The 25,963-nt window shown below is 49.7% G+C and overlaps 2 protein-coding genes across 2 annotated transcripts in view; one reads left to right on the top strand and one right to left on the bottom strand.

Annotated features, from left to right (window-relative positions):
- Positions 1-3,363, bottom strand: part of LOC125436486 (SH2 domain-containing adapter protein E-like) — a 15,989-nt gene extending 12,626 nt beyond the window's left edge. Inside the window, exon 1 of the mRNA XM_048503519.1 lies at positions 3,357-3,363. Within this exon, the coding sequence (XP_048359476.1) occupies positions 3,357-3,363 (7 nt within the window). The remainder of the gene's footprint in view (positions 1-3,356) is intronic.
- Positions 3,364-5,793: 2,430 nt separating this feature from the next.
- IL6R (interleukin 6 receptor) lies at positions 5,794-25,306 on the top strand. Its single transcript, XM_048503505.1, has 10 exons — positions 5,794-6,070; positions 7,136-7,259; positions 8,759-8,940; positions 12,987-13,147; positions 16,124-16,271; positions 18,157-18,194; positions 20,871-20,946; positions 23,521-23,614; positions 24,552-24,612; positions 25,121-25,306. The coding sequence occupies exons 1-10, from the start codon at positions 5,794-5,796 to the stop codon at positions 25,304-25,306; spliced, it is 1,347 nt and encodes a 448-aa protein (XP_048359462.1).
- Positions 25,307-25,963: the final 657 nt, after the last annotated feature.

Here is a 25,963-nt window from a genome sequence, read left to right as displayed (position 1 = left end):
CGAAAACCTGCAGAGGGACCGGGAACGGCAACGCAAAGAAGTCCAGCTCGAGTTGGACCGTGCCAAAGATGCGCTCCAACGACAATATGCCCAGAATCTGTCAGTCCATGATAAAGTCCTGGAACACTCCAGACTGGATTTACAACGGCAACGCGAAAGCGTTCAGGCCCTGCGCACGCAAAGTGAGCTCACTGCAGCTTTTAAACGGGACGAACTGGCTAAATTGGAACGAGAAAAAGCTGCTCTGCATGCGCACCAGGATGCATTGACCCGCAAGGAGAGGGAGCTGGCTGCGTTGGAGAGGGAGCTAAGGAGGCAGCAGACCAGGAAGCCCCAAGTTGGAGTCTATGCTGTTACTGATAATGCCGGTGCCAGGGGGGCCACGTACCTGGGTCCTGCCACCCAAACGCCAGCGGCACAGCCAGCGCCCCCGATTCCGGCCCCTCCCGTGCAACAGCTGCCTGCCCAACCTGCTCAACCCGCGCAACCGCCGCCCCTGCAGGCGCCAAGAGCCGTGGAACGGGGTTACTATAGGCCCCCGATACCGGCCCGTTTTGATGGGACCGCCTCCAAACTTCCCTACTTTATTTTGCAACTCAATGCCCACTTGGAAGACTATGATGATTTATACCGGTCTGAGCGCGAAAAAATACGGGACATCGGCTCAGTCCTGGATGGGGCAGCAGCCGACTGGTTCGTGACTCTTTTGGATTTGCAAGATGAAGACTCTCGCACGGTGCCCGCATTCCTCCAAGCCTTAAGAGCGCGCTTCCAAGATCCAGGCGCCGAGAATGAAGCTATCCGCACCATCAAAACTATCCAGCAAGGCAACCGCTCGTTTGCAGAATTTGCCCGTGAATTTCGTGCGGCGGCTGCTCGACTCCCTCCTGAGTGGCCTGAACGCATGAAATGCGAATACTTCTCGGATGCTGTGGACGGCAAGCTGCGTGAAACGGTGTTTTTAATTCGGGTTCCTCGTACTATTGCGGATTGGATCCAGTTGGGATCCCAGGTGGCGTCTCGTTTGGAATACGCTCGTGCCGGAGGCCGCCCACGCCCAAAACCTGCCACTGCGCCCACCAAGTCAAGCCCAGCCGCCCCTACCGAAACCACCTCTGAACGCCGTCGTCGACTGGGATTGTGCCTTTACTGCGGAGGGCCAGGTCATCTAGCCGCCAACTGTCCCAAGAAACAAAAACCAACTGCTCCAGCTACGCGCACTCCATCTGCCAAGCCACCACGCAGATCGGGGCCACCTCCGACGGGCTCGTCTAAAGCGGTCATCGAAGGCGACCCAGAGGAGGGGGAAGCAGCTGTTTGCCTTTCTTCAGCCCCCATGGACATGGGTCCGACTCCTGACGCGGTGAGTGAAGGCAGCGCTCCCATTACTGTCCAAGCGTTTCTGGCCAACCCCGCTAAACACACTCGCATTATAGCCTCGGCCCTTGTGGATTCTGGCTGCTCCCATTGCTTAATGCGGCCCCAGGTGGCAGAGGAGCTAGGTCTGGATCAAATTCCCCTGGCTAAGCCCATACCATTCACCCAAATGGACGGCAGCCCCCTCGGGAACGAAGGACCGGCCCAGTTCAAAACACAACCGGTTCTCCTCCGTTGCGCCGACCATTGGGAGAAAATTAGTTTTATTTTGGCGCCAGTGGCCAAACACTCCATAGTTTTGGGCATGCCATGGTTATTGTTACATGAACCAAAGTTCATTTGGAAAGAACGGATCCTAGAATTCACTGACCCTCCCTGCGGTGAACACATGAATTGGGGGGAAAACCCAACTTCTCCTGACACACCCCCCTCCCTGGCTTCATCAGCGATTGCTCCCGATTCTGTTGGCATCCCACCGGCGTACCATGATCTAGCCAGAGTTTTTCAGGAGCAAGAATGCGATCAGTTGCCACCCCATAGAGACACTGACTGCAAAATCGTTATACAACCAGGGGCGCAACTGCCCAAAGGTAGAATCTACCGTATGAGTCCCAATGAGGAGAAGGAACTTCGTGCCTTCTTGGACAAGAACCTCGCTCGCGGGTTCATACGGCGGGCTACCAAACACACACACGCTGCTCCCGTTTTGTTTGTGAAAAAGAAAGATGGGTCTTTACGGCTTTGCACAGATTATCGAGGTCTCAATGCAGTCTCCCTGTCCAATAAATACCCTTTGCCTTTGATCAAGGACCTTTTAGACGCACTGGGCAAAGGGCGCATTTTTACTAAATTGGACTTGAGAGAAGCTTACTACAGGGTCAGAATTGCTGAAGGCTATGAACACTTGACTGCGTTTAACACAAAGTTTGGACAGTTTGAATACTTGATAATGCCATTCGGGTTAAGTGGGGCCCCCGGAGCTTTTATGGCCCTTATCAACGAAGTTCTCCATGATTTATTGTACAAGGGAGTTGTGGTATACTTAGATGACGTTTTAATTTATTCACAAACCATAGAAGAGCATGAAACATTGGTTCGGGAGGTATTGAAACGCTTGCTCGACAACTCTCTCTTTGCCAAACTATCCAAATGCTGTTTTCACCAGACCTCCATTGACTATTTGGGTTACCGGATCTCGCCCGAGGGCTTGAAAATGGATCCTGCTAAAATTGACGCGGTCCTCCAATGGCCTGCCCCCACCAACCGCAAAGAACTCCAATCTTTTCTTGGTTTTGCTAATTTCTATCGTGACTTTATACCCCAATTCGCTGAACTGACTCTCCCTCTCACAGACCTCTTACGCACTAAGGGTAAAGATCCACTGTCCGCCAAGCCCGGGGCCCCCCTTTCCTGGTCTGAAGAGTGTCAAACAGCCTTTCAACTCTTAAAGTCTGCTTTTACCACCGAACCTATCTTAAAGCACCCTGACCCAGATCTCCCGTTTGTGGTTCACGTGGATGCCTCGGACAAAGCACTTGGGGCAGCCCTGTTGCAGAAAAATAAAGATGGTAGGCTGGTTCCGTGTGCTTATTTATCTAAGAAATTCTCTGGTGCTGAACTCAACTGGACTGTAGGGGATAAAGAGACTGCAGCCATCAAAGTAGCACTCTCCACTTGGCGCCACTGGCTGGAGGGGGCTAAACACCCCTTTCAGGTTTGGTCGGATCACAAAAACCTGGCCGCTCTTTCCACCCCCCTCAAGATGTCCGCAAAACAACTTCGTTGGGCCGATTTCTTTTCTCGTTTCTCTTTTACAGTCCATTTTTTCCCCGGGAAAACCAATAAACTGGCTGATGCGCTCTCGCGCCTACCCGGGGAGGGGGGTGGAGCTGCCTTACGAGACATTCCACGCACTGTTCTCTCCCCCTCCCAGTTGGGGCTGGCTGTCACCCAATCTCAAACATCCACCCCTCCTCCACCGCCCATTCCTAGTCTCGTCTCCCCTTTCCTGCGGGAACTCGAGGAGGCGGGGCTGCACGAGCCTCCAGCGGAGGAAAGTGACTCCCAATTGCGTTTGGAGAATGGAGTTTGGCGGAGGGGGGAATGTTGGTACGTGCCTCCCCCCCTCCGCAAGCAGGTTCTGGAAGCCTGCCACGATGCCCACTCGGCTGGACATTTTGGCTTTCTGAAGACTCTGCATTTAGCCCGCCGTCAGTTCTGGTGGCGCGCAATGCGCAAGGACATTGAGGCGTATATTAAAGGTTGCTCGGTTTGTGCAGAAGCCAAAACCATTCCGGGAAAGCCCCATGGGCTGTTGAAACCTCTCCCGGTGGCCTCCCGCCCTTGGGAAGTCATCTCCATGGATTTTATTACAGATTTGCCCGACAGTCATGGCAACACGGTTTTGTGGGTGGTGGTGGACTTATTTTCTAAACAAGCCCATTTTATTCCGTGTGCTTCCATCCCCTCCGCTCCTAAGTTGGCACGGCTGTTCATTCAACATGTTTATCGTCTACATTCCGCCCCCGTTAAGGTGGTCTCCGACCGCGGCCCCCAATTCATTTCAAAGTTCTGGAAGGCGTTTTTGGGGTTGTTGGGGGCCGCCCCGGCGGTCGCCGCCCCCTACCACGTTCAAAGTGACGGTGAGACGGAGAGAACGAACAGAACCCTAGAGCAGTATTTACGTTGTTACACCAACTACCACCAGGACAATTGGTGCGAGCTCATTCCGTTTGCGGAGTACGCCTATAACAATGCGGTTCATAGCAGTACAAAAAAAAACCCCTTTGAAATTGTGTCTGGTCGCTCCTTCCCGCCGTTGCCACAACTACCCGCGACAGCTTTGGACCCTCCAGAGTTTCAACAATGGATTTCATCCCTAGCCGAGGGGTGGAAATCGGTCCAGACCGCCTTACAACAGGCTAAGGACTCCCAAAAGCTGCAAGCGGATAAACACCGCTCGGATTTCCCTCTGCGTGTGGGCGCTTGGGTGTATTTGTCTACTAAAAATCTCAGAGATGTGCATAAATTTTCCAAACTTGGCAAAAGATTCGTGGGACCTTTTCAGATTACTAAAGTGATTAATGATGTCACTGCCCGATTGGATTTGCCTAACTCTCTTAGTAACATTCATCCTGTCTTCCATTCCAGCTTGCTCAAGGAGGCTCCCGCTTCTGATGCCTGGCACGACCCGCCGGAGAGGCCCCCACCGACTATTATTGATGGCCACAAGCACTACGAAATTGACGCCATCCTGGACTCTCGCTTTAATCGCAAACGCTTGCAATATTTAGTCTCTTGGGTGGGATATTCCTCTGGGTATAATCAATGGGTTTATTCCGAAAATATTGACGCCCCCACCCTTATTTCTGCTTTCCACCGCGCCTTTCCGCATAAACCTGGGGGGGAGGGGTCTTCTTTAAGGGAGGCAGAGTGTAAGGGTTTCAATGGTGTTGCTGGTAAAGTAACCTTGAGTGCATTCCACGGCCCGGGCGATGGGCCAGCTTCATCGGCGGAGACCTTATCTCTGCGCGGGAGATGAGGTCTCCGTTCCCATGGGAAGCAGGAAGGGGGATGGGATGAATAGAGTTATAACCTGTGCTTCTGGCGGGAAGTGTCATTCCTGCCACTGCGTGTACTTGAGCTTTCTAAGATGTCTGAATAAACGGTCTTTTTCACCAAAGAGCCTTTTATTTCTGCTTCTATGGAATTCCTTACACAACCCAACACATGCCAGTCACAGTTCTTCGGAGATCTCTCAACCCCACACACCTCACAGGGTGTTTGTTGGGGGGATGGGGGGTGGTAAGGGAAAGGAGCTTGTAAGCCACCTTGAGTCTCCTCACAGGAGAGAAAGGTGGGGTATAAATCCAAACTCGTCTTCTTCTTCACACTAGACTTGGATGGCAATTTCCACTTTTCCCAGCAGGGAATCGCTTGACTGGAGGAAATGGTGGAACCAGTTTGTGGAATCCGACCAGTGGTGGGATCCAAACATTTTAGTAACAGGTTCCCATGGTGGTGGGATTCAAACTGTGGCGTAGCACCAATGGGACAGGGCGGGGCACGATGGGGCGGGGCATTCCTGGGCGGGGTTGTGGCAAGGATGCACCCACTGCGCCGGTCCTTGGGTTGGAAACGAATGCACGCAGGCGCAGGCTGCCATGCACGCCGGTGCACCTCTGGCCAGACTGCTTCAAGTTCTGCGCGCTGCTGCTGAGAGGAGGGGCATAACTAAGGCAAAAATCACGTGGCAAAATCACCCATTAGTAACCCCCTCTCGGCACACACAAATAACTAGTAACCTACTCTCGGGAACCTGTGAGAACCTGCTGGATCCCACCTCTGAATCTGACCCGATTCTATGAAGCGTGCTCCGGCAACCTTCCCTGGGTCTTAGCAACCCGAACTCTGACAATGATTCTCTCCGCCCTCTCCTTTGCAGCTCTCTCGTCGGATACGGTTCTCAGTCGACCAGGTGCAAACGTTACCCTGCCTTGCCTAGAGGGGGAGCTAGAGAACACCACGCTTGTGCACTGGCGGTTAAATGGACAGAATATAAGTTTGCCTCGCGGAGGGCAGATGTCGGAGCAGTCCTCTCTCTTCCTGCCATCGGTACTTTTCAATGATTCTGGCTGGTACAGCTGCCATGCCGGTGACTCCGTCCTCCGCTTTGTGCGTCTGACGGTCGAAGGTGAGTGCCTGTTCTCTTGGGCGTGGGGGTGGCACATTTTGCCAGCCAGACCCCTGATGAGGCTTTTTAACCTCCCCCTTTACCTCCATCATCACATCTTCAGCTGTGCCTCTTCTCCCCGATCCCTGAAAAAAGTCTGCCCTTGGGAAGGTGACATTCTCCTGAGCATGTGCAGAAGGTTTTTTCCATAAGAACATAAGAACAAGCCTGCTGGATCAGACCAGAGTCCCTCTAGTCCAGCACTCTGCTGCTCGCAGTGGCCCACCAGGTGCCTTTGGAAGCTCACCTGCAGGAGGTGAAAGCAATGGCCTTCTGCTGCTGCTGCTGCTCCCGAGCACCTGGTCTGCTAAGGCCTTTGCAATCTGAGATCAAGGAGGATCAAGATGGGTAGCCATAGATCAACTTCTCCTCCATAAATCTGTCCAAACCCCTTTTAAAGCTATCCAGGTTAGTGGCCATCGCCACCTCCTGTGGCAGCATATTCCAAACACCAATCACACATTGCGTGAAGAAATGTTTCCTTGTATTAGTCCTAATTCTTCCCCCCAGCATTTTCAATGGACACCCCCTGGTTCTAGTATTGTGAGAAAGAGAGAAAAATTTCTCTCTGTCAACATTTTCTACCCCGTGCATAATTTTATAGACTTCAGTCATATCCCCCCTCAGACGTCTCCTCTCCAAACTAAAGAGTCCCAAACGCTGCAGCCTCTCCTCATAAGGAAGGTGCTCCAATCCTTCAATCATCCTCTTTGCCCTTCTCTGCACTATCTCTTCGATATCCTTTTTGAGATGTGGCGACCAGAACTGAACACAGTACTCCAAGTGCGGTCGCACCACTGCTTTATTTAAGGGCATGACAATCCTTGCAGTTTTATTATCAACTCCTTTCCTAATGATCCCCAGCATAGAGTTTGCCTTTTTCACAGCTGCCATGCATTGAGTTGACATTCCCATGGAACTATCCACTAAGACGCCCAAATCTCTTTCCTGGTCTGTGACTGATAGCACTGACCCTTGTAGCGTGTATGTGAAGTTTGGATGTATGATGGTTTCTCCCATTTCCAGAGCCTCCCGAGGTGCCATACTTAACTTGCTACCGCAGGAGCTTCGCCAAGGATATCCTGTGCGAATGGAAACCGTCCCGCCAACTATCTGCTCGCACCAAAGCCAAACTCTGGGTGGGAAAAGGGTAAGCATATTGTGTGATATTACGGCTGGCTTGGAGTGAATAAAGGGGCAAGCAAGAGAGGCTGATTGTTAAGATGCTAGGGTTGGATGGTTTGCTGGGTGCATGAGAAGGCCTCAACATAACTTTTCTTAACCGCTGGACCTTTAAAAGGGCCATTTGGCTACAGCCAGCATGGTGTAGTAGTTAAGAGTAGGCGGAGAACCAGGTTTGATTTCCCCTCTTCCACATGAGCCGCGAACTCTTATCTGGTGAACTGATTTCTTTCACCACTTCTGCCACTAGAGCTGTGGAGGCTCATCCGGGGAACCAGATTAGCTTGTGCACTCCAACACAGCCAGCTGGATGATCTTGGGCTAGTCACAGTTCTTCTGAGCTCTCTCAGCCCCACCTACCTCACAGGGTGTTTGTTGTGGGGGGGAAGGGCAAGGAGAACCTGGTTCTCCACATGAAGCCTGCTGCGTGACCTTGGGCCAGTCACGGTTCTCTCCAAACTCTCTCAGCCCCACCTGCCTCACAAGGTGTCTGTTACGGGGAGAGGAAGGGAAAGGCACTTGTAAGCCTTACAGGAAAGAAATGCAGGGTATAAATCCAAACTCTGTTTCTTTTCTTTCACATGTCATTGCACGGTATGGAAATGAAAAGTCAAAGGCTTAACGGCTGGGAAGAACAGGCTGTTGAACGCTGTCTGTGCTGTGTGGTAGTTTTAGCTCCACATGTTTCGCCTGCATCTATGGCTGGCATTTTCAGAGGCATGTCACGGTCTGATGCGTTTCTTTCCATGGCACAGCGTGGAATGTTCTTAGTTAGATTTCATAAGAACATAAGAAGTAGCCTGCTGGATCAGACCAGAGTCCATCTAGTCCAGCACTCTGCTACTCGCAGTGGCCCACCAGGTGCCTTTGGGAGCTCACATGCAGGAGGTGAAAGCAATGGCCTTCTGTGGCTGTTGCTCCTGATCACCTGGTCTGCTAAGGCATTTGCAATCTGAGATCAAGGAGGATCAAGATTGGTAGCCATAGATGGACTTCTCCTCCATAAATATGTCCAAGCCCCCTTTAAAGCTATCCAGGTTAGTGGCCATCACCACCTCCTGTGGCAGCATATTCCAAACACCAATCACACGTTGCGTGAAGAAGTGTTTCCTTTTATTAGTCCTAATTCTTCCCCCCAGCATTTTCAATGGATGCCCCCTGCTTCTAGTATTGTGAGAAAGAGAGAAAAATTTCTCTCTGTCAACATTTTCTACCCCATGCATAATTGTATCGACTTCAATCATATCCCCCCTCAGCCGTCTCCTCTCCAAACTAAAGAGTCCCAAACGCTGCAGCCTCTCCTCATAAGGAGGGTGCTCCAGTCCCTCAGTCATCCTCGTTGCTCTTCTCTGCACTCTTCAAAAAGGCAGTTTGAGACGGTAGCTGGGTTGGTCTGAAGGAGTGAACAGGGTTGCTGGCTCTGACTCGGCCTAAGCGAATATTATCATCTTCTTCTGTTGCTTCTAGGCTCATGGGAGGGAACCGTACGGAACAGCCGTGTCGGTATTACAGTCGATCCCAGAAATTTTCATGTCGCATCACAATGACTCACCAAGATGAGGACATCGCTCTGCGGGTGACAATGTGTGTCGTAAACGCGGCAGGCGCTACTACGAGCGAGGACAAATACTTAATGACCGGCAGTCTAGGTGTGTAACTCTGTTGATAGGGAACAAAGAGAAGGGTTGTGTGTGTGTGTGTGTTAGTATGTGTAGGCAGGCCCTGGCCCCCTTTCCCGGGATTGTGCCTACATATTTTCAGGTTGCGTATCGTCGCCCCTGATCTGATTGCAAACAGGAAGCTCCCAGGCTGCAACCAGGAAGTCTGCAGCCAGGAAGCTCCCAGACTGCACCCTGGAAGCCCACGGCCAGAGAATTGGCTGATCGGTTTAAACAGTGGCATAAAATACAGCGCCTGACATCATCCCCTGCCGCAAAGCTAATCTGCTGTGTCAAGACACACAACATTATGGAGGGTGGAGTTTCCTCTTTGAAATGTCCTCTCGTACGCAATCCTTAAAGGAACAAGAGAATCCTCATGGTCCTGACATGCCCCAGTCTCCAAGCCTTTTCCTCATACCCTTTTCTCTTCCCCCATTCCTGTAATCTTCTCTGCTGCTTCCTCTGTATGTTTTCCCCGACAAGCCGCTTCTGCTTTCTCCTCCCAGAAGTCAAGGTTGACTTCTGCAATCAGCCGCCAGAGAGGGGAACAAGCTATCCCTCTCTGGCTGTAAGCTAGGGCTTTTCCCATGTAGTTTGTGCTGTCCCTGCTATCATCTCTCACAGAAGCCAAAACCGTAAACATTTTGTTGCTGCCAGCTGTGATCCTTGAGCAGTTGGAATGTTTGTTGGCATTCCTTAGCACCCTATCAGCTCAGCCAAGCCAGTTTCACTGGTGCAAACATACTACAATGCATTTAGCTAGGGTTTGACAAGTAATGGTGTTTAACGTTTGCTAGCTAAACATTTTGAAAATTTGCTATTTGATGCCTATCAAGAGATGCTGGCAGTGAAGGCTGCAGTCCTAAGTGGATTTGATCGCTGAGTAAGAACCAGGTCGATTCCCCATTCACAATTAGATGTGTGCTCGTCACAGAAAATATCCAGGTTTCCAGCAGAATTCCCCACTACACCAGCACTGAAAACGGATTGACCCCGTCTCTGCTGCTCTTCCCCCCCTCTCAGCGCGTGTTATTTTAGAACCTGGAAGAAAGTAGACCTTTTGAAAAAACGTGCGCTGAATGTGGAGCGGTAGGGAATTTTGGGGGTGAATCTATTTTCGTTTTTCCCGCCGCTGGTAGTGACGTGGAGCCTTTCGTCCAATCAGGAAGCAGTGGGATGTGCGCGCAGCCCTTTTAAAAAAATTTCACGGAGCAAAGATCCACGTCTAAACGAAACAACATGGGGCCAGTTTGAATGCTTCACTGAGGCAATACAATGAAACGCTAAACGTCGTATCGTCGTATCGACGACCGCGTAGGGTTGTTCTGCGCATGCTCGCAGAGACGAGGACCCGTCAGTTTGAAAATTTAAAAAATCCCCGCCCCAGCACAACGCAGCAGCCAATCACGATAGCCCCTGAGCGGATCACGCGTTTGATCCACCGACAGTGGATACTCATAAGAACATAAGAACATAAGAACCAGCCAGCTGGATCGGACCAGAGTCCATCTAGTCCAGCTCTCTGCTACTCGCAGTGGCCCACCAGGTGCCTTTGGGAGCTCACATGTAGGATGTGAACGCAATGGCCTTCTGCGGCTGTTGCTCCCGATCACCTGGTCTGCTAAGGCATTTGCAATCTCAGATCAAAGAGGATCAAGATTGGTAGCCATCAATCGACTTCTCCTCCATAAATCTGTCCAAGCCCACTTTAAAGCTATCCAGGTTAGAGGCCATCACCACCTCCTGTAACAGCATATTCCAAACACCAATCACACGTTGCGTGAAGAAGTGTTTCCTTTTATTAGTCCTAATTCTTCCCCCCCAGCATTTTCAATGAATGCCCCCTGGTTCTAGTATTGTGAGAAAGAGAGAAAAATTTCTCTCTGTCAACATTTTCTACCCCATGCATAATTTTATAGACTTTGATCATATCCCCCCTCAGACGTCTCCTCTCCAAGCTAAAGGGTTTACTTCTGAGTAAACATGGTGCTCACGTCTGTGCTGTAAAATGACGGGCAGAAATGCGGGCGCATTTTCTAAGACAGCATTGCCCTATCTTTGGAACCTGACCCAAAAGAGGATTATGAAACCTTTGAACCTAGGTCCCAGCGTTTTGTTGATTTATTGATTTGTGCTTGCTCTGTTATTTTGGAGTGGGTCGCCAAACCGAGTAAATTTGGACTTGGGGGAGGGGGCGTCCCTGTGAAAGGTTCGTGGGCTCTCTTTCTGAACCAAACACTTCACACAGACAACGTATAATTTTTTTAAAAAAATTATTAAAAGAAGAAACAATTCAAAGGCACTGATACTGGCAGGTGCAAATCGTATAAAATAGAAACTGAAAAAAACTACTGTTGCAAGCATAAGAAAAAGGCGTCCCAATATAATCCGGTTAGAGAAATCCGTTACGTAGCCTTGGTTTTGTGTAGAAAACAGATCCAGACTTTTCCACATCAGGAACAGAGTTCAAAAGGTGCCGAGCCAGATCAAAGCGATGACTCACTGTAACCGCATGTTAGAATAGCTAGCAAAAAGATACCTCTACTACACCATACTAAAACTATATAGAAAAGGACCATACCCCATGTGGTCCTTGCTGAACCAATGGGATCGCTGCAATAATGAAACCGTTGCAAAAGCTGTTCTCTCAAAAGTTCCTGGGTGGAAGTAGTAACAGAAACTAAAAGGAATGCTATTCCAATTCTTGTCTAACGGTTTCTGTGACCTTGATGAGTGAAAGCCAATCTCTTTCACGGTAGTTGGCTAAAAAAAAATAAAACAGACATGACATGACATTCGAGGTTCAAAAAGCATACAAAATGGCTACCCTTATGTCAAGAAGAAGAAGAAGAGTTTGGATTTATATCCCCCCTTTCTCTCCTGCAGGAGACTCAAAGGGGCTTACAATCTCCTTGCCCTTCCCCCCTCACAACAAACACCCTGTGAGGTAGGTGGGGCTGAGAGAGCTCCGAGAAGCTGTGACTAGCCCAAGGTCACCCAGCTGGCGTGTGTGGGAGTGCACAGGCTAATCTGAATTCCCCAGATCAGCCTCCACAGCTCAGGCGGCAGAGCGGGGAATCAAACCCGGTTCCTCCAGATTAGATACACGAGCTCTTAACCTCCTACGCCACTGCTGCTCTCAACTCAATAATATATGAAATTAAAACATACTTTCTCAGGAACAGTGTGGTGTCGTGGTTAAGAGCAGGTGGATTCTAATCTGGAGAACTGGGTTCGATTCCCCACTCCTCCACCTGAGCGGCAGAGGCTTATCTGGTGAACCAGATGTGTGTCCGTACTCCTACTTTCCTGCTGGGTGACCTTGGGCCAGTCACAGTTCTCTCAGGGCTCTCTCAGCCCCACTTGCAGAGGTGGGATCCAATCAGTTCTCACCACTTCTCTAGAAGTGGTTACTCATTTTTTCGGAGTGCCGAGAAGGGGTTACTAAAGCAACCTCCCTGCCCAATAGGGACTGGAGGCGCGTGTGTGCAGCGACGCCACTGTTTGAATCCCACCACCCTCGGAACCTGTTATTGAAATTTTAGGATCCCACCACTGCCCACTTGCCTCACGAGGTGTCTGTTGTGGGGAGAGAAAGGGAAAGGAGCTTGTAGGCCACCTTGAGACTCCTTACAGGAGAGAAAAGTGGGGTATAAATCCAAACTCCTCCTCCTCCTCTTCTTTCTTTATTTATTTATACTTTGGGCTTTTATACCGCCCTATCCCCAAAGGGCTGCTGCTGCTGCTGCTGCTGCTTCTTCCTCCTCTTCCTCCTCTTCCTCTTCCTCTTCTTCTTCTCCCTCCCTCCCTCCCCCAGCAACATTTCCAGCCTGTTGGGACTCTACTTAGTTTTCAGAAGCCATTCCCACAGATGCTGTGGTTCAGAAGGGATTCTGAGCGGGGTCCAGGTAGCCAAGATCCAGCTCTTCAAAAACCTAGACTTCTCCTTTGGCCCGAAGTAAACGTCAGTGGCTCCGAAGGGTTGATTCTGTTCAACAGCCTTAAATACGCTGGGTTGATGTCCCCCTTTGCAGTGAAGCCAGACCCGCCGGAAAACGTCAGGGTGACGCCCGTGGAGAAGGCCCCCCGCAAGCTCCGCGTGACCTGGCGTTACCCCTCCTCTTGGGGCTCCAAGATGTACCAGCTTCGGTTCCAGCTTCGATACCGGGCAGACATCTTACAGACATACTTGGAGGTTTGAAGCCATCTTTCCTTTTGCGTGGCTGGGGGCAGTAGTGGGATCCAAAAATTTTAGGAACAGGTTCCCATGGTGGTGGGATTCAAACTGTGGCATAGTGCCAATGGGGCTGTGCGGGGCAGGACAGGGGCGTGACTGGGCAGGACGGGGGCGGGGCATTCCTGGGCGGGGCTGTGGCAAGGACGAAGCCGCTGTGCCGGTTCTTTGGGCGGGAAACGAATGCGCGCAGGCGCAGGCTGCCACGCACGCCGGTGCACCTCCTGCTAGACTGCTTCAAGTTCTGCGCGCTACTGCTGAGAGGAGGGGCGTAACTAAGGCAAAAATTACGTGGCAAAATCACCAATTAGTAACCCCCTCTCGGCACACACCAATAATTAGTAACCTACTCTTGGGAACCTGTGAGAACCTGCTGGATCCCACCTCTGGCTGGGGGTCCGAGCTCCAAGGCGTGGAAGGTGGGGTGGGCTACCACTTTGCTTTTAAGGCAGACCGAACACCCTTCCGGCTCATTTTGAGAAAGACTGAAACTACCACAGGATGGATCACTATAAGAAAAATATTCTGGCTCGTACTTGTCTAGCCAGCTAGATTCGAATCCAGCAGCACCTCAGAGACTGACAAGATTTTCAGGGTAGAATCATAGAGTTGGAAGAGACCCCAAGGGCCATCAAGCCCAATCCACCTGCCATGCAGGAACACACAATCAAAGCACTCCCGACGTATGTTCCCACTACCATGGGAACCTGTTACTAAAATTTTTGGATCCCACCACTGCTCATAACATACAATTAAATATACAAACATACAAGAACCCATTAAGAATGTAGAAGTTGGGGGTGTTAGCCATTAACTCATCAGTTTATGTAAGTCCAATTAAATTAGCTTCCTTCTCTTCTTGGACCATGAAACCAAAACAACTCAACTGTCCATATCAAAATTCTAATTAGGCCCAAGTCTTGGGAGCCATCCAAATAGATAGTCTTCTCATTTTTCTCCATCTGAGCATCTAAAATGGGATCCGCGGTATCATTCCATATTTCCCCCCCCAAAAAATCTTTTTCAGTAGACGCTCAGCATAAAGTAGTAGAAGAAGAAGAGTGTGGATTTATATCCCCCTTTTCTCTCCTGCAAGAGACTCAAAGGGGCTTACAATCTCCTTGCCCTTCCCCCCTCACAACAAACACCCTGTGAGGTGGGCGGGGCTGAGAGAGCTCCGAGAAGTTGTGACTAGCCCAAGGTCACCCAGCTGGCGTGTTTTGGGAGTGCACAGGCTAATCTGAATTCCCCAGATAAGCCTCCACAACTCAAGCGGCAGAGCTGGGAATCAAACCAGGTTGCTCCAGATTAGATACACGAGCTCTTAACCTCCTATGCCACTGTAGTCAGTCATTTGTTAAAGGTATCATAAGCTATTAAGCTGCCCGTCCCTCTTGACTTGAATCCGACTTATTGGTAATTGAACCGGCAAAAATGGGAATAACATCAGGCTTAGTGACCAAAATATAGGGACTGTCCAGACAGCTACCACGTGTTCTGCACACCGCAGCCTCCAATTTCAGAACATTGGTGTGCTCCACGACCAATCTATCACAGCATTTTCAGAGGTCAGCTTTACCAGAGATTCCCCACCCCAAAAACCCCCCTTCCTTCCAAGTCTTATTGTTACAATGAGGATTAGCATGACTTCTTCCTTTAAAACAGAGGAAGAAGGTACCCTGTGTTCTTCGGCTAATGAATTCATAAGAACATAAGAACTAGCCTGCTGGATCGGACCAGAGTCCATCTAGTCCAGCACTCTGCTACTCACAGTGGCCCACCAGGTGCCTTTGGGAGCTCACCTGCAGGATGGGAAAGCAATGGCCTTCTGCTGCTGCTGCTCCTGAGCACCTGGTCTGCTAAGGCATTTGCAATCTGAGATCAAAGAGGATCAAGATTGGTTGCCATAAATCGACTTCTCCTCCATAAATCTGTCCAAGCCCCTTTTAAAGCTATCCAGGTTAGCGGCCATCACCACCTCCTGTGGCAGCATATTCCAAACACCAATCACACGTTGCGTGAAGAAGTGTTTCCTTTTATTAGTCCTAATTCTTCCCCCCAGCATTTTCAATGGATGCCCCCTGCTTCTAGTATTGTGAGAAAGAGAGAAAAAATTCTCTCTGTCAACATTTTCTACCCCATGCATAATTTTATAGACTTCAATCATATCCCCCCTCAGACGCCTCCTCTCCAAAATAAAGAGTCCCAAACGCTGCAGCCTCTCCTCATAAGGAAGGTGCTCCAGTCCCTCAATCGTCCTCATTGCCCTTCTCTGCACTTTTTCTGTCTCTTCGATATCCTTTTTGAGATGTGGCGACCAGAACTGAACACAGTACTCCAAGTGCGGTCGCAGCACTGCTTTATATAAGGGCATGACAATCTTTGCCGTTTGATGATCAATTCCTTTTCTAATTATCCCCAGCATAGAGTTTGCCTTTTTCACAGCTGCCATGCATGGAGTTGACATTCCCATGGAACTATCAACTAAGACGCCCAAATCCCTTTCCTGGTCTGTGACTGATAGCACTGACCCCTGTAGCGTGTATGTGAAGTTTGGATTCTGCTAGCTTGTCTGTGCTCCGCCTGCAGCTGTGCTCTTACAAGTGCGGTCCGTTGCGTCCGTGTCAAACCTAGGGTTACCAGCCCCAGATTGGGAAATTCCTGGAAGTTTGGAGTGTGGATCCCCCCCACTTGACCTGCTGGCGTGCACCCAGAGACATGTGACCCCACATGTCCCCATGAGCGCTCCTCTTCTGATGGGGAATGGTCTCTGTAGGCTGGAGAATTCTGGGAGAGCTGCAGGTCTCACCTGGATGTTGGCAACCCAGATCAGTTCTTCCTGTTGTTGCGGGGGAAAGGCACATAGATGGGTTGCCGGGTGAAGAAAAATGGCGGGGAGTTATTTTCAGTGCCTTTTTTGGGTGATTTTGCTTTCAGGTTGAGCTTCCATTGGAGACCACGTTCTATGTGATCCACGATGCGTTGCAAAACCTCCCCCACCGAGTTCAAGTGCGAGCGCATGAGGAATTCAACTATGGGACTTGGAGCGAGTGGAGCCGTGAAAGTACAGGAACGCCCTGGACAGGTGTGGAAAGGATGCATGACTTCACAGACCTTGGCCAATCGCCCCTGCATTCTTGGATACAGCAGAAGGGACAGCCTCAGTGTGTAGTTACACTACGAATAAGTTCAATAGCCAAGAGAAGTAGCTGGACTTTTAGGTCACTTTAAAGATTAACGCATTTCCTGTGTTTCTGGAGACAAAGCTTATTTTGTCCAATTCATCATTCAGTTCCTTCCCAAGGAATCTTGGAAAGAAGAAGAAGAAGAGTTAGACTTATACCCCCCTTTCTCTCCTGAAGGACACTCAAAGGGGCTTACAAACTCCTTTCCCTTCCCCCTCACAACAAACACCCTGTGAGGTAGGTGGGGCTGAGAGAGCTCCAAAGAACTGTGACTAGCCCAAGGTCACCCAGTTGGCATGTGTTGGAGTGCACAAGCTAATCTAGTTCACCAGATAAGCCTTCACAGCTCAAGTAGTAGAATGGGGAATCAAACCCGGTTATCCAGATTAGAGTGCACCTGCTCTTAACCTCTGCGCCGCGCTGGCTCAGTAGTTCTAAGGGTCAGGGGATATGCGACCCTTAGTATCAACAACAAACAGCAATTCCCAGGATTCAGTTATTGGGAGGTAGATTCCACTAAAGAAAGTGGAACTTATTTCCAAGTAAACATGCCAAGGTAAGGTTGCCAAGGGATTTTTGCACATTTGAGTACAGCCAGCAAGCTTTGGGAAATACTTTGAGATGTTGGGGGTGGAGCCTGAGGAGGGCGGAGTTTGGGTGGGGGCAGGACTTTGGCAGGGTATAATGCTAGAATCATAGAGTTGGAAGAGACCAGACAGGCCATCAAGTCCAACCCCCTGCCATGCAGGAATACACAATCAAAGCACTCCCGACATATGTTTATCCAGCCCCTGATTGAAAACCTCCAAAGAAGGAGACTCCACCACTCTCTGAGGCAGCGAATTCCACTGCCCTGACAGAAAGTTCTTCCTAATTTTAGCTGGAATCTCTTTTCCTGCATCTTAAATCCATTACTCTGTGATTTAGTCTCTGAAGCAACGGAAAACAAGTTTGCTCCCTCTTTGACATGGCATCCCTTTAAATATTTAAACATAGCTATCATGTCCCCCCTTAACCTTCGCTTCTCCAGACTAAACATCCCCAGCTCCCCAAGTCTCTCCTCGTAGGGCTTGGATTCCAGACCTTTGACCATTTTGGTTGCCCTCCTCTGGGCCCGTTCTAGTTTGTCAATATCCTTCTTAAATTGCGCAGCCCAGAACTGAATACAGTACTCTAGGTGAGGTCTGACCAATGCAGAGTAGAGTGGTACAATTACTTCCCTCGATCTAGACACTATACTCTTATGGATGCATCCCAGAATCGCATTGGCTTTCTTGGCTGCCGCATCACACTGCTGACTCACTGCTGACTTGTGGTCTACTAAGACTCCCAGATCCCTTTCCTATGTAGTGTTGTCAAACCAGGTGTCACCCATCCTATATCAGTGCATTTCATTTTTTCTGCCTAAGTGTACAGAGTTCACTTTTCAAAGCAGCCGTTTTCTCCAGATGAACCAATTCTTGTTGCCTGGAGATCAGCTGTAATAGAAAACAGCTGCTTTGGAGGATGGATTCTGCGTCATTCATTATATACTGCCAAACTCCAGACTCCACCCACCAAATCTCCACCTATTTCCCAATCCAGATCTGGCAATCCTACCTTGTCAGGTTGTTGTGAGAGAAGGGAAGAGTGTGATACGCCCTTTTGGTCCTCACTGGGAAGAGGGTTACAAACCAAGTAAATAAATTCCCCTATATTGGAACTCTTCTGTTAGGATATTTATTCCCTTTGCCCTGATAGCTTGGCTTGCTTTCAACTGTTTCTTTTTTCTGGTTGGCATTTCAGAACCCCCAGAGGCCGAAATGACTTCAAGCGTCCCAAAGGTAAGAAGTAGTGGTGCGGGTAGGGGTCAGTTGTTCGCCACTGTTTGGCAATCATAGACTTGAAGAGTTGGAAGAGACCCCCAAGGGCCATCAAGTCCAATCCACCTGCCATGCAGGAACACACAATCAAAGCACTCATTCCACTGTCGAATAGCCCTTACTAATAATGGTCACAATTCTCTGATTCCTTTCCCTGGTAAATCACTTTGTGTCTTGGTGGAGACAGACATTTGAACTTTGTGTGAGCTGCTGGCCTCGCCACCCTTTGGGAATCTGATTCCTCCTCCTCTGGAAGATAAATATCAAAGCGGGGAACGGAGGCAAATCTTGTCCGTCAGCCCATCCACATCCACGCATGTGCATGAACATTAAGGAGCCATTTCTCACCTGCCTCTGCTGAGATATTTTGAACTGCTAAGAGCGGCGGACTCTAATCTGGAGAACTGGGTTTGTTTCCCCGCTCTTACACATGAAGCCTGCTGGGTGATCTCGGGCCAGCCCCAGTTCTCTCTGAACTCTCTCAGCCTCACCTGTCTCACAAGGTGTCTGTTGTGGGGACAGGAAGGGAAAGAGTTTCTAAGCTGCTTTGAGACTCCTTGCAGAAGAGAAAGGCGGGTTCTAAATCCACACTCTTCTTCTCCCATCACCGCGGCGCTACTGGGCTTGATTCCTATGAATGACAGAAGCCCCTTCCGCACATGCAGAATGATGCACTTTCAATCCACTTTCAATGCACTTTGCAGCTGTGCGGAATAGCAAAATCCACTTGCAAACAATCGTGAAAGTGGACTGAAAATGCATTATCCTGCATTTGCAGAAGGGGCCAGAGAGCTCAGGGAACTTTTATTGTCCTGGTAAAACTGGTATTATTTTTTAAACAAATGTATAAGTAGACCATGTGGAGATGCCCCTTTAAAGCAAAAGATTGGATGCCTTACATCAGATCTCCAGTTAAGGCTCATATTATCCCCAAACATGTCACTGTCAGACCACGGCTTTCTATCAAGGAGACACTATCTCCAGTGGTGGGATCCGAAAATTTTAGTAACAGGTTCCCATGGTGGTGGGATTCAAACAGTGGTGTAGTGCCAATGGGGCTGGGCGGGGCACGATGGGGGCGTGGCCGGGCATTCTGGGGGCGGGCGCATTCCTGGGCGGAGCTGTGGCAAGGATGCAGCCGCTGCGCCGGTCCTTGGGCGGGAAATGAATGCATGCAGGCGCAGGCTGCCACGCACCTCCTGCTAGACTGCTTCAAGTTCTGCGCGCTACTGCTGAGGAGCGGAGGAGGGGCGTAACTAAGACAAAAATCATGTGGCAAAATCACCCATTAGTAACCCCCTCTCGGCACACACAAATTATTAGTAACCTACTCTCGGGAACCTGTGAGAACCTGCTGGATCCCACCTCTGACTATCTCACTCCAGACATCAGAATTATGTGTTTCCCCTTTCCTCAAGCAATGAAGCCGCTCAGAGCAATTCTATTCTGTTTCGTTTCCTTTTGATAAGAACTAGAGGCAAGGTGCCCGTAATGCTGTGTTTAAATTATTTAAAAATATACATGTCGAGCGGGTCTATGAAAGGATAGTGAACCTTTGGTGAGGTGGCCTGTAATTCCCGTAGAGAAATAGGTAAAGTGAAAACGCAGGAAACACTCCTGCAAGAACATTTGCCATTATAACTTAGACCCCTAGAGAGAGGGAGGGAGAAAGATGGTTATATTTATCTCCCGCCCTCCCCTTGTGCATCAGGGTTCAGAGCAGTTTACAGCAGACGTTACAACAACAGTTAAAACAATTGAAACCATAAATAACTGCAACCACATAATAGATAAATACGATCATAAAAGATCAACATCACGGAATTAAGTCAGTAATGACTCTACTGGAAAACCAGGGGGTCCCTCATACCCGAAGGTACTTCATATTCTCCCAGCTCACGGCTCTGTTCATCCACATCGGTCTCCATCCATCCCAAAATGTTAGCACCCTGCACCCTCCCTTCAGCTGGAGAAATGACACCTTTTCCATACCTCTGATGTTCTACCTGCACAGGAGTCCAGAGGTGGGGTCCAGCAGGTTCTCACAGGTTCCCGAGAGTAGGTTCCTAATTATTTGTGTGTGCCGAGAGTGGGTTACTAATGGGTGATTTTGCCACGGGATTTTTGCCTTAGTTACGCCCCTCCTCTCAGCAGTAGCGCACAGAACTTGAAGCAGTCTAGCAGGAGGTGCACCGGCGTGCGTGGCAGCCTGCGCCTGCGTGCAGTCGTTTCCCGCCCAAGGACCGCCCAGGAATGCCCCGCCCCCGGAATGCCCGGCCACGCCCCATTGGCTCTACACCACAGTTTGAATCCCACCACCATGGGAACTGTTACTAAAATTTTTGGATCCCACCACTGTTTGTACGCCACTTTATGACATGAATAGTTATCTTGCCAAAGGCCAGGCTAGATAAAGTTTGTAAGGTTTGAGACTGCTTTCCTCGTGGAAATTTCAGAAAGCAGTAACCATCAGAGGAGGTTGGTTTTCCGGGCTGTGTGGCTGTGGTCTGGTAGATCTTGCTCCTAACGTTTCGCCTGCATCTGTGGCTGGCTGGCATCTTCAGAGGTGTATCACAGAGGGAAGTCTGTTATACTTCAGAAGAGGGTCAGCCCAGCCTTTCTTTCTTCCTTTTGCAGATTCCTGATTATGATTTTGTTACCCCGGATATGCCTGCAACTCCTGAGTCCCCCGTCGACCCAGGAAAGCCAAATGGTAAGCGTGGATTTCCCCGTGGCTTTGCTTGCATGAAAAGGCCCCGGGCTTCCTTGAAGCACAGTCGCAGTTTCCAAAATGGGAAGGAACACGGTAGCATCCCCAGCGGTGCAGTGAGGGAGTTCTAGATTCTGAAAAGATCTTTCTCTTAAACACTGGTTCTCAACCTTCCTAATGCCGCGACCCTTTAATATAGTTCCTCATGATGTGGTGACCCCCAACCAGAGGTGGGATCCAGCAGGTTCTCGCCAGTTCCCGAGAGCGGGTTACTAATTATTTGTGTGTGCCGAGAGGGGGTTACTCATTGGGTCTGATTTTCCGTTAGAAATCCCATTAGGTCCAAAAATCACAAAGTCCTGTTGTTTCCTATGTGGTTGGTGAGCGAAGGTAGAAAACGGGATAATTCTCCCTGTTGGGCTGTTTCAAAAACATGTTTTAGAAATATGGTCAAGTTCCTTCTTTAAGGAAAGTCTCCTTCTTTTGATTTCTAGAAACAAAATTAAGTATTTGAAAGTATTAAGTATTTGACAGGCAGTCAGTTAGAGGAGAAGTAGTTTCCGTTGGCAGTAGACGATAGGACTTGCTATAATGAGATTGAATTATGGACAGAAAGACACCAGCGAGAAATTAGGAACTTTTTTTACAGTAAGAGTTTTTTACAGTAGCAGAGAAACTATTAATGCCCCGCCCCGGAATGCCTGGCCATGCCCCCATCATGCCCTGCCCAGCCCCATTGGTGCTACGCCACTGTTTGAATCCCATCACCATGGGAACCTGTTACTAAAATTTTTGGATCCCACCACTGCCCCCAACCCTAACATTTATCCATTTTACAGATGGAGGACACTGATGCAGAATCCTAGGCGACCCCTGTGAAAGGGTCGTTCGACCCCCAAAGGGGTCCCGACCCCCAGGTTGAGAACCACTGCTCTTAATAGTCCAGACCTCACAACACCTTTGGATATGTATGGACTGGTATTGAAATAGGCAGGCCAGGACTGGGAAAATTCAGGTTTTAGCTGTCTCTCAGCCAATGGCTGAGGATGCATGCAGCAGTTACCCCGAGACTGTTTGCGCTGCGATGGGGTCTCCCCACGTTCCTTCGTTTCCACATGAGGAAGTGCCCCACTGATTCCTCTAAACCCAGCTGTCGTTTTGCCTTCCCCTGTTCCTGTTTGCGGCCTTTTTCTTTTTCTGAATTGTTTAATCGTCCATCATTTTAGAAAAACCCAAATAGAAGCCCCACTGATCTGCCAGAAATTCTGGTGAAGGAGTGGGCGGAACTGCTCCTGTGTGAGCGGGGGAAGGCAGGGAGGAACAGAAAACCCAGAGGAAGCTAAGCGCGTACTGGTGTGCTTCGCTTTCCCCGTGCAGGCAAGGGAAAAGTCACACTTTGCCTGCTCTTGCAAACCGCGAGCCTTTGATCTGCGGTGTGGTGAGTTGGGAGGGGGGGATGAGTGCACAACCAACAATCTGACACGAAGGGAATGTACACTCACTGCATGGCAGACCACAAGTGCAAAAATGGCATATGAAACACTTAGGCCAGTGATGGCGAACCTTTTAGAGACCGAGTGCCGGGGCGGAGCAAGGGAAAACTGCATCCTGGGGACGTATGCACCCTGCGCCCTGCCACGCCCCTGCCCTGCCCTGGAATGCCCCAAAACACTCCCGTCACACCTCTGGCCGTCACACCCCTGGAACGCCCTTGCCACGCCCCTGCAGGATCACGCCCCCAGTGCGTTGCACACTCCTCGCCCCCTTGACACTGTGCCACTGCCGAGTGCCCAAACTGGGGCGATGGCCCGTGTGCCCACAAAGAGGGTTCTGAGTGCCACCTCTGGCACCTGTGCCATAGGTTCGCCACCACTGCCTTAGGCCAATCTTTCATAGGCCACTCTTTTTGAGAGCCAGTGGGGTGTAGTGGTTGAGACAAGGTGGATTCTAATCTGGAGAACCGGGTTTGATTCCCCACCTGAGTGGCAGAGGCTTATCTGGTGAACCAGATGCGTTTCTGCACTCCTACATTCCTGCTGGATGAGCTTGGGCTGGTCACAGTTCTCTCAGGACTCTCTCAGCCCCATCTGCCTCGCAAGGTGTCTGTTGTGGGGAGAGGAAGGGAAAGGAGCTTAGAAGTCACCTTGAGAATCCTTAAAGATAGAGAAAAGTGGGGTGTAAAAAAATTCCCTCATAATAAGAAGGTTTATCAGTTTCCAGATGGTGGCTGGAGATCTGGAATCACAACTGATCCCCAGGCAACTGAGGTCATTTCCTGTGGAGAAAATGGCTGCTTGGGAAGGTGGACTCTGTGGCATTATACCCCATTGAAGTCCTTCCTTTCTCCAAACCCCGCCCACCTCAGGCTCCTCCCCCAAAATCTCCACATATTTCCCAACCGGAATTGGAAGTCCTAGCTGGGGCTTGTCTCTCACTTTATGCTCAGTCTCTCACAATGGAGTGTCTCTACACTCAAATAATTTCTTCAAATGGTTTTGTTCAGTCCAAGAGACTGATGTATTCGTGATTAACCTACCTGTTTCCCTCTCCCTAACTGTGTTCCCTGTTTGTTTTCAGTGGGAGTGGCCGTGGCCGTGGATCTTCATTCGTGCCTCATCCCAGCAGTAACTGTGATCTTGGCTCTTGCCCTGGTAGTTGGCATTGTCCTCAGGTAAGGAAGGAATCTTGGGGAAGGTAACTAATACCACTGGTTGCAAACGAGGATCGGATCGGTTGCTGGTTTTGCTTCGACGACAGCCACAAAGTTCTTGGAGACACCCTGGCTTCTGGTTGTAATTTGGAGGGGTGCAGTGATCATTTTATCCCAACAACTGGGAGTGGAAGGAAAATAGTGGCTAATGTCGTGAGGCAGATTCATTTCAGGAGACAGTTCTGTGATAATAAGCAGGTTCAGTTGTGAGCCAAGAGTTGCCCATTATGCATGGAATGCTTACCTCGGGGCTCTTCCCTGCCCAGTGGGTTGTAGTGGGGTCTCCTCACATTTATACATGTGGAGACACCCTACTGCCTGCTGCGCAGCTTCCCTGTTGAGCTCTCCCGGGTCTTTGCTTTTCCTGGTTCACTTAACTCTGCCCATCAAGGCACTCTTAAAGGCAAAGATCTCATCACACCTGGTAGTCTTATGACTGCTGGCTTTGTAAAAGCCCTTGAAATTGCTGCTATATTGATACTGCTGTTATTACAGTTATTTCAAAATTGTAGCCCCTTTCCAAAAACAATCCTCCCCCAAATGAAAGCAGTAAAACAATTCCCTGGACCACACTTTGTTGAAGAAGGGGACCATGCCGTGAAACTGATATTATCTCTCCCTGCCCTTCACACACACACATGTATACTTCCTCTTGCTGCTGCTGCCACAGGAGGACAGAGTGGCTTGTTATTTCGACATTCCTTGGTATTTCAATATTCCTGTGTTAGATCTATCATTATGTCGCTAGATCTAATATGTTACAAATGCTTGAAGTTGAAAATAAGTTTTACAAAGCCCTCCCGAGGGTGGATGTAGAGCAGGGGAAGTGGGGTGGAGCCAAAAAGTTCCAAGCATAAAATAACACAAGTCCATTTGTTTCATCTTCCCTGCAAAACAGGGGAAAAGTTCGCTCTTTGCCCGCTCTCACAAACAGCGGAGATTATGGGATCTGCCGCATAGTGAGTGTGAAAGGAGCATGAATTCAATATTACAGGGGTATCCAACTCTGGCGCCTCTTAGGATGTCCAGCGGGACTAGGATTTCCATCATCCTTTGCCAGCATGCACAATTAGCCATGCTGCGCGAAGGTGGACTGATGTGAGCTCGGTAGTCCAGGTTACCCTGGGGTGCCAGAGTTAGACACCCTGCTGTAACAGCAGCTCTGCTCCAAAGACGATCTTTCTTCAGCGCATGACAGTTTGTAATCAGTCTATGGCATTATATCCCTTTGAGCCCCTGCCACCCTTTGCAGCACTCGCTCCTAAATCCTCGGTGCATTTTCCCAGCTTGCACCTGGCTGCCCATCTTTAGCCTTCTGCTGTCTCAGAAAGCGTGTCAAGATCTTGCGTGAACGTCCACGCAAGCAGAACGCCAGCTGACTTTGTTTCGATTTTTCTCGTGCAACGCTCGAAATTCGTATTCGCTTCTAAAACTCCTTCCTTTTGCCGTTGCTGTTGCTTCTTATAGGAATTTAAAACGGTGGATTTCGCCTTCAAAGATGTAGTTTCCAAGACTGCGCTATCAAATTCCTTTGGTTCCCTGCTAAGTTCAGGGTTCCCCCTCAGCTCGTCGCCACCTCCTGACTCCTACCGCCTCGCCCTTCAGCGTAGAGTTCTTGTGGATAGTCCTAGAATCCTAGAAGGCAGTCCGTGATGACGCTTCTAACGCCAGATCACTTCTTGATTCAGAGGTAGCCAGTATATAGCTATCGGATTAGAGGATCTCTTTAACCCTGTTGTGTCAGAATTTGGGAGCTCTTACACTGGACAAATGGGACGCGAAACTAGACCGCCTCTGTCTGGAAAGCGCTGGTGCTAAATCCCACTTCTTTGCCGCCTGTTGATCCCATCTCTTGTGGATCCATGCTACTGGATCATTGGTGATGACCTGGTCTCCTCCATCCAAAATCCGCGCCTCTCAGTGATCTGGAAAGTATTCGTAGAAAGCTCGGGTTTTTTGGTCCAAGGAAGAAACTTTGGACTCGGTCGCTGTTGATTTTCTGTAGGATGGGGTGACCCAAAGGTTCCGTGCAATTGGATGTTTCGTCACCCACAGTGGCTCGCCAAAGAAAACAATCAGAGACACCACAGAGCTGTTCTATGTTGGGACACTCGCTGGATTTTCCCAGGCACGGAAACCGAAAACGGTTTTGATGTCCTTGGAAACTGATTGGCCGTCATGCTGTGATGTCAGGCCAGGTGGTCATTCACTCAAGCATCATCCATCGCTGTGCAGGATCTTAGCAGCAGCCTTCAGAAACCAGCGCTGAGGTTTTCACAAGCTAATGGAAGATGTCCAGAGAAGATACTT

The sequence above is a fragment of the Sphaerodactylus townsendi genome, linkage group LG01 (genome assembly GCF_021028975.2).
Source record: "Sphaerodactylus townsendi isolate TG3544 linkage group LG01, MPM_Stown_v2.3, whole genome shotgun sequence".
In the NCBI taxonomy this organism is placed as follows: domain Eukaryota; kingdom Metazoa; phylum Chordata; class Lepidosauria; order Squamata; family Sphaerodactylidae; genus Sphaerodactylus; species Sphaerodactylus townsendi.
The sequence above is the reverse complement of the archived record's forward strand: the minus strand, read 5'-3'. Positions and strand labels throughout refer to the sequence as shown.

Excerpts from the sequence above, each read along its gene's own strand:
- IL6R (XM_048503505.1), top strand. The coding sequence starts at position 5,794 with ATGATTCTCTCCGCCCTCTCCTTTGCAGCTCTCTCGTCGGATACGGTT. Across the intron at positions 23,615-24,551 it reads GTAGTTGGCATTGTCCTCAG|GGGAAAAGTTCGCTCTTTGC; the intron begins GTAAGGAAGGAA and ends CCTGCAAAACAG. Across the intron at positions 24,613-25,120 it reads ATTATGGGATCTGCCGCATA|GAATTTAAAACGGTGGATTT; the intron begins GTGAGTGTGAAA and ends TGCTTCTTATAG.